Source organism: Musa acuminata, chromosome BXJ3-11, assembly GCF_036884655.1.
Source record: "Musa acuminata AAA Group cultivar baxijiao chromosome BXJ3-11, Cavendish_Baxijiao_AAA, whole genome shotgun sequence".
Classification (NCBI taxonomy): domain Eukaryota; kingdom Viridiplantae; phylum Streptophyta; class Magnoliopsida; order Zingiberales; family Musaceae; genus Musa; species Musa acuminata.
In genome coordinates this window covers 1,355,709-1,371,888 of record NC_088359.1, presented here as the reverse complement: position 1 = coordinate 1,371,888, position 16,180 = coordinate 1,355,709, and the positions used below count along the sequence as shown (strand labels likewise).

The 16,180-nt window shown below is 39.3% G+C and overlaps 3 protein-coding genes across 3 annotated transcripts; 2 read left to right on the top strand and 1 right to left on the bottom strand.

Moving 5' to 3' along the window:
* Positions 1-1,657: 1,657 nt before the first annotated feature.
* Positions 1,658-3,482, top strand: LOC135652946 (high affinity nitrate transporter 2.4-like). The gene is made up of 2 exons (XM_065174310.1): positions 1,658-2,467; positions 2,581-3,482. Exons 1-2 carry the CDS (start codon positions 1,658-1,660, stop codon positions 3,364-3,366), a joined length of 1,596 nt encoding a protein of 531 aa, XP_065030382.1. The 3' UTR covers positions 3,367-3,482.
* A 597-nt stretch (positions 3,483-4,079) lies between these two features.
* On the top strand, positions 4,080-7,145 carry LOC135652494 (lactoylglutathione lyase-like). Its single transcript, XM_065173458.1, has 8 exons — positions 4,080-4,239; positions 4,326-4,460; positions 4,574-4,635; positions 5,549-5,609; positions 5,700-5,779; positions 5,896-5,966; positions 6,139-6,228; positions 6,808-7,145. The coding sequence occupies exons 1-8, from the start codon at positions 4,138-4,140 to the stop codon at positions 6,906-6,908; spliced, it is 702 nt and encodes a 233-aa protein (XP_065029530.1). The 5' UTR covers positions 4,080-4,137; the 3' UTR covers positions 6,909-7,145.
* A 2,355-nt stretch (positions 7,146-9,500) lies between these two features.
* Positions 9,501-15,245, bottom strand: LOC103970187 (serine carboxypeptidase-like). Its single transcript, XM_009383857.3, has 9 exons — positions 14,846-15,245; positions 14,474-14,642; positions 13,003-13,122; positions 11,228-11,371; positions 11,009-11,159; positions 10,538-10,626; positions 10,192-10,450; positions 9,914-10,047; positions 9,501-9,750 (listed from the first exon to the last, which is right to left on the bottom strand). Exons 1-9 carry the CDS (start codon positions 15,172-15,174, stop codon positions 9,622-9,624), a joined length of 1,524 nt encoding a protein of 507 aa, XP_009382132.2. The 5' UTR covers positions 15,175-15,245; the 3' UTR covers positions 9,501-9,621.
* Positions 15,246-16,180: the final 935 nt, after the last annotated feature.

Below are 16,180 nucleotides of genomic sequence, written 5' to 3'. Positions count from 1 at the left end.
ACACCAACAATCATGAGATTACTCTAGTACCAAATAGCCATCTAACTAGACTAATGAATCTTTCATTATTATATCTACTATTCAAAGTGTTATATGTTTTTTTAATTATTAAAATCACCAATAATCATCATGGAGGTAACATAAAACCTAATACCCAGAATTCTATTAACTAACAATGGACCAAAGATCAAACAATTTTGTTCAAATTTCAATTACCATCAGGAATAAGATTTGTAACACAAGAAATTTCAAAACATGCATTCACATTTATTAAAATAAGCTAAAAAAAATATTGAACAATCAAGAATCATCTCATACTAAAACTTTAAATCCATGAACTATCATTAAATTACTGAGAAGATTATTTATATTCTAAATAGACCCACATATGAGGTTTACTGTATTTAGCTATCAAATTTTGATCCAAAGGGAAGCAACCTCTCAGCAAATATATAACTTTTCATTAATGAGAAGTCCTTAATTCCAAGCCCTCCTTCGTATTCTTACAAAAAGTTATACCAAAAGAAATCTAATTATTTTCTCAAAAATCTAATTATTTCACACAATATGAGTTGAGAGAGCATTCAGTACAGATTTAATAAGAACATGTTTTTGGCATCGGCTTCAGAACCTTGTCATCAGCAAAATTAGATATATATAACCTTAGAAAAGGGTCATATATTAGTGGCAAAAGGTTACGCAAATTAAGTACAAATATGCAACAAAATTAAGCTTCCAAATAGGTCATAATCCGATGATATCGATGAACAATAACGCTTCAGAAGCTTTGACTTCTGGGACTATATTCAAATGGGGCTTCAGAAGCTTTGACTTCTGGGACTATGGTCAAATGAGGCTTCTTAGGTCATAATAACTTTCGACGAGTTCCAAAAGGCAACATTTGGGCGCACAAAAAGACTTTGCAGCGTTGCCATCATCAGCTCTCTAAAGAATGGACGGCCGACGCAACGATGAGTTGGACGAGATTCTGTATTTGACTGATACGATTTAAATAATTATAATATAAATTATCGTATTATTCTTAAGGTTTTTATTTCAAGTTTCATTTACAGCCATATGATTTCTGATGGTCAAACAAAATAAAACTTAAATACATGATGCAAAAATAAATAAATAGTCTTTATATATAAACCACTCCACAGTAATAGATTCAGTGGATACACGTCGTTGACACTACCAAGTTCAATTTGAAGTTGGAAAGGAACTGCATGTTGATCGAGTTTATTTGTGAGTAGTAGCATATGTGATTGAAAAGAAATTCCAAATTGTTGGTAAATGAGTCATTGAACAAACAGTAATAGAGGATCACATATAACCAAAACTCATGAAGCATTGCTAGTGTGGGATTGATTGGATGTGTAGTCTGTCTATGGAGCGAAGAAGACGGCCATACATCAACGGCTGGGATTGGATGTTGTCAAAGGATCATGTCCTGATCCTTGGGAGAACCTGATGGCTCCAAGGAACTCATGGGCCATTTAAGTGACGCGGCGCCAAAGTCTGCTCCCATCATTGGCAAGTTAGGAAGCTTAAACAAATGTTCATGAAATGTCAACGCCTCGTTGCTATAAATACCACCATAAGACTCCGCAGCTCTCAAACCTCTTCTTCTTCTTCTCTTGGGTTACGTAAACTAATGGCGGAGGGAGTGGGCGAACCGGGGAGCTCGATGCACGGGGTGACAGGCCGCGAGCCGACTCTGGCGTTTGAGGTGACATCTCCATCGGTCCCGACCGACACCACGGCCAAGTTCGCCCTGCCGGTGGACTCCGAGCACAAGGCCAAGGCCTTCAAGCTCTTCTCCTTCGCCAAACCCCACATGCGCACCTTCCACCTCTCCTGGGTCTCCTTCTTCACTTGCTTCGTGTCCACCTTCGCCGCCGCCCCGCTCGTCCCCATCATTCGGGACAACCTCAACCTGAAGAAGGGCGACATCGGCAACGCCGGCGTCGCCTCCGTCTCCGGTGCCATCTTCTCCCGTCTCCTGATGGGCGCCGTCTGCGACCTCCTCGGTCCCCGCTATGGGTGCGCCTTCCTCATCATGCTCTCGGCGCCCACCGTCTTCGGCATGGCGCTGGTCTCCTCGGCGGGCGGGTTCATCACCATGCGCTTCCTCATTGGCTTCTCCCTCGCCACCTTCGTCTCCTGCCAGTACTGGATGAGCACCATGTTCAACAGCCAGATCATTGGTCTGGCAAACGGCACCGCCGCAGGGTGGGGCAACATGGGGGGCGGCGCCACCCAGCTGCTCATGCCCCTCGTCTACGATCTCATCCGCAAGGCCGGCGCTACCCCTTTCACGGCCTGGCGCATATCCTTCTTCGTTCCCGGCCTCATGCACGTCGTCATGGGCATCCTCGTCCTCGTCCTCGGCCAGGACCTCCCCGACGGAAACCTCAGCACTCTCCAAAAGAAGGGCGACGTCGCCAAGGACAAGTTCTCCAAGGTATGAGCGCTGGTTCTTCTGCTGCTGCTGCCGCTGCAACAACTAATCGCAGCTATCCACGATTCATCATGTGATCCTTTAGAATTAATGCATTTGATCCTTCATCCTTTTAGGTGCTATGGTATGCCATCACCAACTACAGGACATGGATCTTTGTGCTCCTCTACGGCTACTCCATGGGGGTGGAGCTCACCACGGACAACGTGATCGCGGAGTACTTCTACGACCGTTTCGACCTCGACCTCCGGACGGCGGGCATCATCGCCGCGTGCTTCGGCATGGCAAACATCCTCGCCCGCCCCATCGGCGGGTTCACGTCCGACTTCGGGGCGCGCCGGTACGGCATGCGCGCCCGCCTCTGGAACCTCTGGATCTTGCAGACCCTCGGCGGGGCCTTCTGCCTCTGGCTCGGCCGCGCCGAATCGCTTCCCGTCTCCATCTTCGCCATGGTGTGCTTCTCCATCTGCGCCCAGGCCGCCTGCGGCGCCACCTTCGGCGTCATCCCCTTCATCTCTCGCCGCTCGCTCGGCATCATCTCCGGCATGACCGGCGCAGGCGGGAACTTCGGCTCGGGGCTCACCCAGCTCCTCTTCTTCACGAGCACCAAGTACTCGACGGGGACTGGGCTGTCGCTCATGGGGGTGATGATCATGGCATGCACGCTGCCGACAACCTTTGTGCACTTCCCGCAGTGGGGAAGCATGTTCCTTCCGCCGTCGAGCGACGTGGTGACGTCGACGGAGGAGCACTACTATGCGTCGGAGTGGAGCAAGGCGGAGAGGGAGAGGGGAATGCACCAGGCCAGCCTAAAGTTCGCCGAGAACAGCCGGTCGGAGCGCGGAAAGCGATACGTGGCGTCGGCGCCGACGCCGCCTGAAGCATCCCCAGCCTCCGTTTAGACGCCTCAGTCTTTAAGATTGAGAAATGTCGAAAACAATCTCAGAATAAATAAGACCTTACACTTTGTAATTTATGATCATAAACGCCTACATCACCATCCAAATTTATGTACTTAAATTCACGAGTATCCTATTTGTTGTTATGAATTACTTGATTTGCCTAAGCAATGAAGAACACATATATGATTCATTAACCAGAATAAAAAGGAACAAGCAACTTGCAACAACACTTCCAAGTTTATTTATCCAGCCAAGACTTAACATGATGATGCTCTACAGAAGCATCCTTCCTTTGACTTATACAAGTCAGAAGATGAATCTTTTGATCCAAAAGAATAATGTTAGCTTGTGGGACCTTTCATTCTATTGATCATTTGATGGTTGTTATATCCAGTGTTTTTTCGATTACATATCCAGCATTGGCCATCTATATATTTAATATTTGTTTATATCATCAAAATAATCGATGTTAAATATCTCAGTGCAAAAATTAGCCTCACATTTTCATTTTCTGAGGCTGTGTGGAATATTAATCCGCTTTAACATTTCCCCAAAAAGAAAATGATGGTTCCGTACGAGGCTTCGTCGGCATCATCACCCATGGGGCCTAGTGGGGACCCACCTGTTTCTACCACTCCAACTGCGGGGTTGGGTGAGAGGTTAACGGATAGAGGGAACTCCTAGCGATAAAACGACATCGGTCCATCGAAAATTACGTCAAAGGCGCATCGCGTCTCATCCCTTATAATTAACGCCGTGTGACGCTCGGCAATGGCCGCCGCTTCCCTCATCTCCCATCGCCTCTCCTCCTCCTTCCTCCGCTTCTCTTGGAGATCCGCTTCGATCCCCAACTCCTTCGCCGCCCCAACTCAGGTCTAAGGGTCTCTCATTTCATATTTCTTCGTGGATTTCCCGATCTGATGCGTTCTTTCTACCTTGTTTTCCTTTTCGGTGAGTAGAAGCTTGATCGGTTCCGCCCTTTTTGTTCATCGATGGCCGCTTCATCGTCGGAGCCCAAAGAGGCCCCTTCCAACAACCCTGGCCTCCACACCCAGCTCGACGACGCCACCAAAGGATACTTCTTGCAGCAGACTGTTAGCTCACTTTCCGAATGATTTGATCTTTTTTAAACAATATCTTGATTCCGTTTTAAGATTTTTGTTTCCTTTTTTATGTGTTCGTGGTAAAAATTCGATTTTGGTTGCAGATGTTTCGAGTCAAAGACCCCAAAGTTAGTCTTGATTTCTACTCCCGCGTGTTGGGAATGTCGTAAGTTTACCATCTTGAATCTCGATTTCCATTCGTCGACTGTAAGAGCTAAGAATATTGTGTTTTGTTGATTAAAGATGGCTGAAATTTAAAGCGGAGTGGTATAGTTACTTTCTCGCCATGGCTCGGTCCACATAGATAACGAAAACATGAAACCGCAGCTGAGAGAGGCTGCTTTCGTATATGTTAGCTTGGGAGTTGATGGTTTGAAAACTTTGTATGTTACATAGTATACATGAGAGAGACATTATCTATGCTTCTGATTGTTTATTCCAGCCTGAGTAGGAGTAGTAGTATTAAGCTTCCATGAGGTTGAACTAATATTTCTAAGCTGAACTGATGTTATGCTTCCACAAAGTTAGTCTGATATTGTGCATCATATATTTGGAAGACTTCAAAGTATCAGTTACTTCTTGGTGGTACACTCTCTGTTTCTGGTTTCAAGAATTTATTGAGAACATGCAATTTTATATACGAAAAATGGAACTTATATATAAATTCGGAAGAGAACAGGAACAGAAAGCATTGTAGTCATATCTAGAATGTAAGTGGTTGCTAATTATGCAAGTGGACCTTTAGGTGCAACAATTTTTTAAATATTGCCTTCCTTTTGTGAGAATTGCACTTTCACTTAAAATATTAACACTATGTCATTCTAGATATTACTCACGTTTCAAAGTCTCTCTCCTATTTGTTCAACTCGACAACAGATAGTTGCACCAGTTTTGATTGGTCAGGTGCACGAACTAACCTAAGGGTAGTATTAAGTGGGATATATTTATACGCCTTTCCTAAAAGATTATACATTCATAAGACATCTAATTCATTTTCACTCTTAACATTTTCTTTTCCATATTTTTCCTGTTTTCCTAAAGCTAGTTGTTCTTGTTCCCTTTTCACCAACAAATATCAGGTTGTTGAAGAGGCTGGATTTCCCAGAAATGAAATTCAGCTTGTACTTTCTGGGTTATGAGGTATAGTATTTTGTTTGTACGTATAAAACTGCAAGCATATTTTCCTTGTCAACTTTGCAGCACTCAGGATAACCTCATTGTGCCGAACAGAATACTTCATTAGCACCATCCAATCCAACTGAACGAACTGTGTGGACCTTTGGTCAGAAGGCTACACTCGAGCTTACACAGTAAGAAATATGTCTCTACAGTTTAGATGGTCATATCATCATACACTTATGCTGCAAAGCTTGTGCACTGTTTCTCAGTATATCATGTATCTGATCTTTCTGTGAATTTCTGGTAGCAACTGGGGCACAGAAATTGATCCTGAATTTAAAGGCTACCATAACGGAAATTCAGAGCCCCGTGGCTTTGGTGCGTACTATCAAATATCAATATCTAACGAAAGCTTTGTCTGGTTTTATTCCTTACAAGTGAACTTTGGATATGCTTGACACTTATCAGTCATTAAGTATTTTTAGATATGTGATACTGCTGATTTGATTTTCACATTTCTAATACTTTTGCTGCAAAACTTTTCTTGTAGGTCATATAGGCATCACTGTTGATGACACGGACAAGGCATGTGAGCGATTTGAACGTCTAGGGGTGGAGTTCGTGAAGAAACCTGATGATGGTAACTTATTCCTTGGCTTGAATATTTGTAGCTGTATTTTCCTTCGTAGATTGATCTTTTACTGCATACAATTTTGTTGCCAACCCAAATATTTTTGGATTACTACGCCCCAAGTAAATTTCCACACAGTTCTATCAAGTGAATGCACCCATCAGCTTTGGTGGCTCAAAATCATGTTTCAGTGTGTGATGAGTAAGTTACATCAGATATACTCCTTTCAGGGAGAAAGGATGGTCAATATCTTGCTTTTAGAGTTGCTTGGATTCTAGTAGCGGTTCAATAGATTGGTTTAGAAAATTATTGAAAATTTTGTTACACCTTTATGTAGTTTATACTTCGTGAATATCTAGACAATTTTAAGCTTCTCCTTTAAGTCTTTTCTGTATTTATTATCTACCCACAGTTTTCCTCATTTGTCCTACATTATTGTCCTCTGGTAGTGCTCTTCATGTTATTGAAACTTCTCTGATCTAGATCCCAAAACAGTGTGTGTTCTCCTGTGTTTGTATCGTTTATGCTCTTGCCTTATCTTCCTCTATGAATGCATTATAAGGTACTTAATCTGTGTTCTGCATGCAGGAAAAATGAAAGGCATTGCCTTCATTAAAGACCCTGATGGCTACTGGATTGAGATTTTTGACCTGAACAGAATTGGGAATGTGGCTGGTGATGCTGCTTGAGAAAGAACTTATCAAAGTTAAGAGCTACACTACTTTCTGGTGGATCAGCTGTGATTCTTTTGGTGTTATATTTAATCGTGTCGATGAGCATTTGGACCTATGCTATGATTTTTCTTTAGTAGTAGTCCTTTGTTTCCCTTTTACTGTCCGCATGCAAATGCATCCCCCTCTTGCTGTGCCATGGATGATTATAAACATGACAGTTTATGGTACTATGAGCTTAACTTGCTTGCTCTACCGTTCGTGTTGTGGTTTAAGTTGGCTCGGCTCATGTTAATCAAGAAGTATTAGCACACATGATAATGTTGAAGTCATGGTTAAAAATTTTGATTACCGGATCCATACAGATCCTTGGTTGGATTGGTGCAGATCTGACATGTTTCAGCATATTGACTTGTGATACGATTGTGCAGTTTATGCAGGTTATCAAGTGGGGCCAAACCTGTGGACCGTCCGATATCCATAGATCTCGATAATATTTAGAATCATGCTTGAAATATTTATAATTTAGTACCGATATATAATATTTAGAATCATGCTTGAAATATATATAATTTGGTACCGATATGACATGTAAATTTTATTGATAGTAAATATAAATTTATACTAAGAGAAATCATAAAATATAATAATTATATATATTTTAATCAATAATAAATATAAAATATTCGTTAAATCATTTTATTTCATGAATTAGAATATCATATTGAGACCATGATCTATAGAAAGAATTTTGATAATATATTATCATAAATTCTATGATTTAGAATCATGATAACATAATATCAAAATATTGAGAGGATCATGATAATCTTATTATGATTTATTTTTCTCAATAATATCTTTTTCAATATGCCCTCATAAGATGATGCCCTATTGGAGATAGGATCCAAGGAGAAATAAATGCTTGCGAGACAAAGGCTTAATAAGAGCATATGTAAGTTGATCAGAAAATGAGACATGGTGGACATATAACTCGTCATTTTGAATCTTGTCACAAACAAAGTGAAAGTCGATAGCTATGTAATTCGGTCGAGAGTGAAATACAGGATTAGCACGTAGATAATCCATATATAGATAGAGAGTGAAATACATGATTATCACAATATATAGATGGAGGATCATAGATTATAACAAATATTTCATATAGCAATAATTGAATCTAACAAAATTTAATAGTTGTAGAAGCAATCGCCCGATATTCAACCTTCGTACAAGATCTTGCAAAAGAGCATTATTTCTTGGAACTCCAAAAGTTTAGATTATGATCAAGAAATGCGATATAAGCACTAATAGATATCTTGTCATCATTATTACCTACCTAATTGATATTCGAAAATGCATGAAGTAACAAAGGAAAGTCCTTCGTCCTCTACCATAGATCTGTAGGAATTCAGGGATATACGATCTCCCTAGGTAACATAACTATCTCTCACGTAGTTTTTAGTTTCGCGGGTTTTTACGCATCAATCTTCACACGACGATGAACACCTTTTGAGAAATTTAAAAATTTTATTTTACGTTCTTCCATTGCACATGTGATATCGCCCCTATATTTCCCTACAATAATATGCTATCATAAATTTTATAATTTAGAATCATGATAACATAATATCAAAATATTGAGAGGAAAATAATAATCTTATCATGATATATTTTTCTCAATAATTTCTTTCCCGCCAACAAAGTCTACCTAAATTTGATAGGGAGAGAATAAGATATTAATCTATATTAAAATATGTGACATTTAAATCTTTAGCCTCTGCGAAACGATATCTCCTTTCCTAAACTCCCTTTTTTCAACTCTAATGTTTCCCCCTCCTTCGTATTCTAATCTTAGCATCCCCGATCTTTCTTCCCAAAAAAAATTTTTAGCTTCCATTTTTTCTTCCTAACCGTTGTTCATAATAAACTCTATAGGAAATCCTCTTCATTGTTCACCTTTAGATCATATCAAGACTTTTTTCTGACTTTGTTCAATTCAACGAGGAAAAATTATAGGCCTAGGGAAAATATTGGGCTTCATGCTTAATCGATAAGTTCCTTCGATGGCCTCCTCCTTTAGATCATATTCAAAATATTTTACGTATGTAAAGCAAATCTGACATGCAATGTGAAAGAAACTCTTGCTATCAAAATTAATCTACAATCAGCGATTTCTAATAATATCACCCATTTATCAATCGAAAGTGACTCTTCGACCATTGCTGAATGAATGAAGACACAAAAGTTCCCATTAATTAAGGACATCAAGGAGCTGCTGCATCAACAGCGATCATGCACCATTCATTAATTACTGTAATCAAGGAGCAAATTGGGCTAGGGTTAATAAAATCAGTCTTCGGTCCATGCTGACACAAATTGTCTCACCCATCCTTTTTGTATAATGACCTCTTCATTAGTCTTAATTGTAGAATTTGTGACAACCTAATAAATTTTCTTTTTAAATGAAGAAAAGAAAGTTACATAACGGGTGATGTGAGAGTTCTCTGTTGTCATATGCTGCAAAGTAATCTTCAAATAGAATAATAATGCATAGCATGTCACATCACAACATTTCAAAGCCAAATATAAAAAAAAACAAGGCCAATGTGATAAAAAGTGGCAGGAACTCCACAAATTTCTGATAATTCATTCATTCATTCATTTACATATCTTACAGAAAGAGTTTGACTCGAATTTGTCCATCCCTAGCAGACTACCGTTCAGCATGTTACATTTCGGCGTCGAGGTTCACCGAACCGGTAGAATCTTCAGCGAGCTTCCCCTGTGTCCACCTCTTCAGCATCTCTAAAGCAGCCTTGGGCTGATCCATGGGGACCATGTGGCCTGCATCATGAACCTGTGACACCAAAGCCCAGACATCAACAAAGTCACACGACAGAAACCCAGTTATCATCTACAACTATTGCAAAGAACAGACATCAGAATAATCGCAGGCAGCAGCCAGGTTCTCCACCATATAGAAAGAAAAAGAAGAAATAAGGAGGCAATAGAATAGATACCTTCAAGAAACTAAGAGATCCATGTGTCTTCAAAAGTCCAGCTTCTACTCCATCCACCAAAAATGGGATTTCAGATGAGGAAACAAAGCCACTCTGGCCAGACCATTCCATGGCATGAACCCATCTTGAATTTCCTGGTGGAAGCAAACAAAAAGCTTGTTGTGTGTGGATGGGCGCAGAATGCAATTAAGAATAAGAGTTCAAGCAAACAAGGAAGCAAGAGTTTAAACATGACCTTGGACAAAATGAAGTAACAGATTAACAAGTCCACGACTTACCAAGCCAGTTACAAATAAGATCATATTCTCCAGCATAGACAAGTAACTGGATGCCATCCTCGAGCAGAGCAGGAATGCCCACTTCCAGGTTCCTCATCCAGTCGGTGAGCATGGCTTCATACACGGTAGGGCTACATGAAACAAATTCTATGTCTCCTACACCAAGAGTCTCTCTAACGGACTTCAGATTGAGGAATTTCTCCATGTTGGAGAAGTCATAGCACAGGCTCCCTTCACACTGTTTCCTGATGTCATAATACTTTTAAGAAATTGGAAGCATAATGTTAGCAGCTGCGATATACCCTTGAAAGTTAACAAATATAATACGATCAAATCAAAGACTTACATTTGCATTTCCAGCTATCCGCATGATTGAACTGAATATAGTGTTGCAGACTAAATACGATGCCAAGCAAGAGACAGTCCCTGATGTTCCTGAAATGTAATGCAATTCATATGAATTATCTTCTTTTTTTGTGTTGAACGATATGCACAGAAATAAAAGCTACATCAAACTTAAATGGCCTCTGTTGGACTAATACTTGGATAGTTTAGCAGACAAATAACCTGTTGGCATGCACTATGCAAGATATGCCAGGATATTGTGCGAAAATAACAAAAACATGTAATTACTTGTTTGGGATTGCAAGTTGCATAGGTAAAAATGCACAGCAAAAGATAGGGCAAGGGCATCTAACCTATCGCTCTAGAAATCATGTATACTGAAGCAATCCAAGACAATACACATATGCTAGCATTGAGAACAACCAATCATGTGTATACCACAGAAATACTATATAAAGGGAAGAGTTAATACCACAAAGTTTGATGGCAAGTTCACATGCTGGATAAATCTTGTTAATTCTTTTGTAGTCAGATTCCTTAATAATTCCCATATCCAATGCATAGTCAGTGTATGCTTTGTACTGGATTGCTGGATCAGTTAGTCCATTCCCAATTGCAAAACCCTGTACAACCAAGTAGAATAAGATCAACAGAGGTAATATAGACTTTGACCCTAAATATAACGGTGTACCTTCAGGTTTATATGAATGCCTTCTTTATCTTTGTTTCCTTGATGAACACGGCTGGCAAAAGCAGGAATATAGTGCCCAGCATAAGACTCACCAGTTATGTAAAAGTCATTTTCTGCATATTCTGAGTGTTCAGCAAAAAATGCCTGGGAAAATAGAATAATAAGAACCCATGTTATGACAAACTACAACTAACAACTCTCCAAAAAAAGGTGCAATTTAGAAACTTATAACTATATATTTAGATACATCAAATATATATTTGCAATGATTTCTTTAACATATAGGTTACCTACAAATATTTGACCAAGCCAATGATTTCAAACTTGACCCACAATCAGACCCCTTGGAGTCTGGATTATGTATTTGCCAGCCAACCGTGAACTATGAATGTCTACAAACCCAGCCTTTTGTCCCACAAAACACACTTCAGCACCTGGGTCATAGTTTTCTGGTTCAGTGCGGAACAAAAACGATTAACTACAAAGGGCATTTCAATATGTAGAAAAGGGCTGCTGATGTTCAATGTCAAGATCTTGGACTCTAAGGGAGGATAGGCAAAGATAGATGAATCACAACCTCTGCGCCTTACAGCTGCCTTTCCAACCATCATTGATTCCTAGTTTGGCCCTGATTGATTATTGTACTCAATCCATGGTTTGTGATACCATACCAAACTGCTCGGTACGGGCGGTATTCAGAACCTTGACTGAATCTACACCTCTCATGGTCAAAATCTGTCACCATCTGCTACCATTCTCTCATCAATAACCCTCGTCAATGATACTGTAGACATTGTCTATGCTCCTGCTAATCTACTCTTCGACATGAACATCCATTTCAACTCCATTTGTGTCGTTCCCTCTTTCAAGCCTTCGACCTCTTCAAGACAAGGCAATGTACTAAGAAAATGGATAAATCTTGTAAGTCTCTTTATGTTTTTTTCTAAGCCCAGCAGGACTAGGAAACCTAATTGACCCACTCAGTCAAACAATATGAACAGGAGACATCAATAGCAGATCTGAGATATGGAAAAGTCTTCTTTGTCTTAAGAAATTCTAGGTTTATCAACAATCCAACCACAAACTGATGGGAGGTGATTCAACCAAGCCAACCTGGCTGATGTGCCTGGTCTCAAGTTTCAAGAGCTTGAATCATGTGACCGAAAAATAAAAAGTGGTCAAGAATGCTTCCCTACGGATTATGTTGACTTTCTTCGGAGAAACGAGCAATCAGTAATGCCAATATAAGCCAAGAATTACCTAATGTTTCATACATCAACAGAATTCAAACAAAAGAAACAGGGAAAGATCACAAATAGGTGAAGCAATTGATCCCTAAATGACCTGAGGGAAAAGATAGATTTTGGGGCAAATCCATGGAACTTATATTCTAGTTAATCTGCATGTAAAAGGCTGCACAATTTCCTGAATTACACTGTAGGATATTACTGTGACTGGGTTCTCAGCATGGTCTACATACTCTAGCAATACTATACAGAAAACACTCCAAGTCTGATGCGTTCGGCTAAAAAAAAATGCAATCATTAGCACAAATTTGTCCTCAAAAAGTGCATCAGTTCAATGGGAGACCACAACAAAAGAAAATATGTATGGCATAATCCAAACAATGTCGTAGACGAAAGGCTAGGACAAACATGTGGAAAACCAATGAATTTGTGAATACAAATCAGGAACTACTTTGTTTTGTGAGTGTGAAACTCAATGACTAGAATTTACCACACAACTACTCTGGTAAATTTGTAAGTGATGAATACCTGTAGAAAGTCATACAGGTCATCGCTAACTCCCTTTTCATTGTGACGAAGATCACGCTTATCTGAACTGTAGCTGAAACCGGTTCCAGTGGGCTGATCAACATATATAAGATTTGATGCCTATAAAGTAAATGAGAAAGGGTCAGTATGCATAGTATTACACTGTAAGAAAATGATCTTAGAATTGTACCATGTCCAGTTCAATTTCTACTCAACTAAAAAAAAAAAAATTCTTCATTGCAGGAGAATGGCATAATAGTCCACTTCAAAGTGTACCACATCATCAGTCATTGTAAATCAGATAACTTTGTCAGTCATAATTACCTAGTTTCCACAAAACTCACCAGGTAAATTGGGTGCCAACATGTTTATAAACGAAAAGTTAAACTACCATTAATGAATATTTCTTTAAAAAATACTTCAGCATTGTACTAAACAAAAAGGGTCACCGACAGTGTTACATAAACAATCCATATGGATGTCCATCCAAGTGTCCAATTTGGCAAGGAGACGATGAAGACATATGGAGGAATATGAGAATATTAATTTGGAAAAAAATGGAATACTTATCTTGTAATGTTATCAAAATATGGAATATTTGGATTTAAGTGCACAAGAAGTTTTAGAATCACAAAAGATCCACTTCTTCAATCACTATGTTGTTTGATTTGGAATACTATAATCGAATGACCTGATAAATATCTCACTACTAAGTCCTTGTGTATTTATACAAGATCTACACTTATCTGCTTATTTAGTTTATTTCCTATTCCATCTCTTACATTTCCAATTTCTGAAAGAAGTAATATAAAAATATCTTTGTTCTGACACCAATATTAGTTATATCAGATAATTCACAACATTATGACAGAGAAGTGACAAAACAACATGGTGTGACCTCATGATCATAAGTAAATGAGAAAATTGATAAATCCTAATACATAGAAAGAAATAAGAATTAATATGATGTCATATTTTTATAAAAAGTTGTTCAAACTTCAAACGGCAGTCTTATTCGAAACATCATGTTGGTATTTAATATGAAATAACAATGCTCAAGTAAATTTTTATGCTTTTAGAAACAGATGCATATGGTTCAAAATCAAAGAATGTCAATGCAGGAATCTGTTCATCGGTTCAACTTAAAAAAATATATTCTAATAGTAAAAAAGAATAAAATTGAGTTGGAGACACCTGATATTTAAACAATGGAACTTCCAAAAAAGAGAGTCCAAACCATTGTGCAATAGATGTCTTTGATAGTATGCATTTTTTATCCCAATTACATATATGAAATTTACTCAAGAAATGAAATTAACTGCTTTACACATTCAAATAAGATGACACAAGAAAACACATGTTTAGAAATGCATGATAAGAATGAAGGGAGAGATCAGTGTAATAAACCTTAATATAAATTATAGAACTAAATCCTAAGAAAGAACAACCAGCAGTGAGCTCCAACAGTTACCTGATCCCAACCGAATTGGTTCCACACAAGTGACATGTTATCGGCTATACCGAAAGGCCCATTCTCATAAAAAACCGCCAATTCACTGCTGCAGCCAGGTCCTCCCGTCAACCAAATGACGATCGGGTCCTTGTTGCTATTCCTCGACTCGAAAAATAAGTAGAACATCCTACAAAAAGGAAAACCCATGAACTCGACAAGATCGCAACACTCAGTCGAGGCCTTAATTTCTGTGGCTCTAATTCCCACGCCAAGATCCACGTTTACCCAAGCCCAGTGCCAATGCCTCATCAAAACAAAGATGTTGCATCCCACTCTGTGCATCACAGCCGCCAATCAGAGTAACGAAGGCCCGAAGAGAGAAGCCCTCACCTGGCGTCATGGGTGTGAGGAAGGCTGTAATAACCGGCGTGATGGCCGAGATCATCAACAGATGTCCCATCGGAGAGGCCAGGGAAGCGGAAACGCCTCTCGAAGATCCTATTCCGCGAGGCATCAGAGGAGAAGCCGACGGTGGACTCGGGGGAGGCGTCCTTGGGGATGAGATTTAGGGCTCGGATCAGCTTCTTGGCGCTGGCGCGGGGGAAGGCGGAGGTGGAGGGGAGGCGAAGGTCGTCGGGAATCGAGCCGGCGGAGGCGGCGTGGGAGAGAAAGAGGCCGGAGACGAGGAGGAGGAGGAAGAAGAGAGAGAGATTTCCCATGATTTGCAAGGGAAGATAAAAGGAGGACGGTGCGGAGAGAGAGGAGGGGAATGGTAGTTTATAAAGCGTGGGATACGCACAAACCAAGGAATCAACCAACAAATAAGCGGTGGCAGATAAAAGACGTCACGTGGTAGTCGCGTGGAAGCATGGTCAAATATCTGCCTGCGTACACGTTCTAATTATCTGTAATTTTATCTGTATTTTTTTTTCAAATAAAGAAGGGAAAAAATAATAATAATAATAATAATAATATTAGATCAGCAAATGTCTATCAGATCTTTCGAACCTGATCGACCCAAAATGTTTGGCATATACAACGAAACGAAACAATGTGGTTTCCCCATTGGGTTATTTAGGATATTAACGAGAAGAAGAAGAGTGATAGTCATTAAAAAATTACTGGTAATGGAATTTCCAAGGAACTTTACTTTGGTTATTTAGAATATTAACAAGCGAAACATTATCACTTTCTATTTATAGGTTAGCAGTCCTTCGGTAGTACTTGCTATAAAATCAGTCTTAGTCTAAGAAATAGAGGTCATTAACTGGCCTCTGATATAAAACCAATGTCTCCCTTAGAAGAAGAGGTATGGAAAGCACCTTATACTTATTTTAATTCATCCATCCATATGGCCAAAAATATTTTAAAAATTTTAGCATGAGAGATTTATGAGATTATATACTCCTATATAATTAAGTAATATATATTATAAATATAATTAGATTGGTAGTTATCGATGAATAAAAAAAGTTCAATTATAATAGAATTACTTAGTAATGACTTTAATAGGAATTTTTTTTAATTATTATTAGAGATCCTCTCTATAAAAGGATAAAGATCGGACTGGACACTAGTCATTCGGATTACATTTCAATTCTCAATCTCTCCTAATCTCTAATCCGATTAAAAAAAAAAAAATACGAGTCTAGGTCTTTTTATAGATTGATACTATTATGGCTTTTGGAATCAACGATAGTGTGCTTATAGATCAAATAAAGGTTC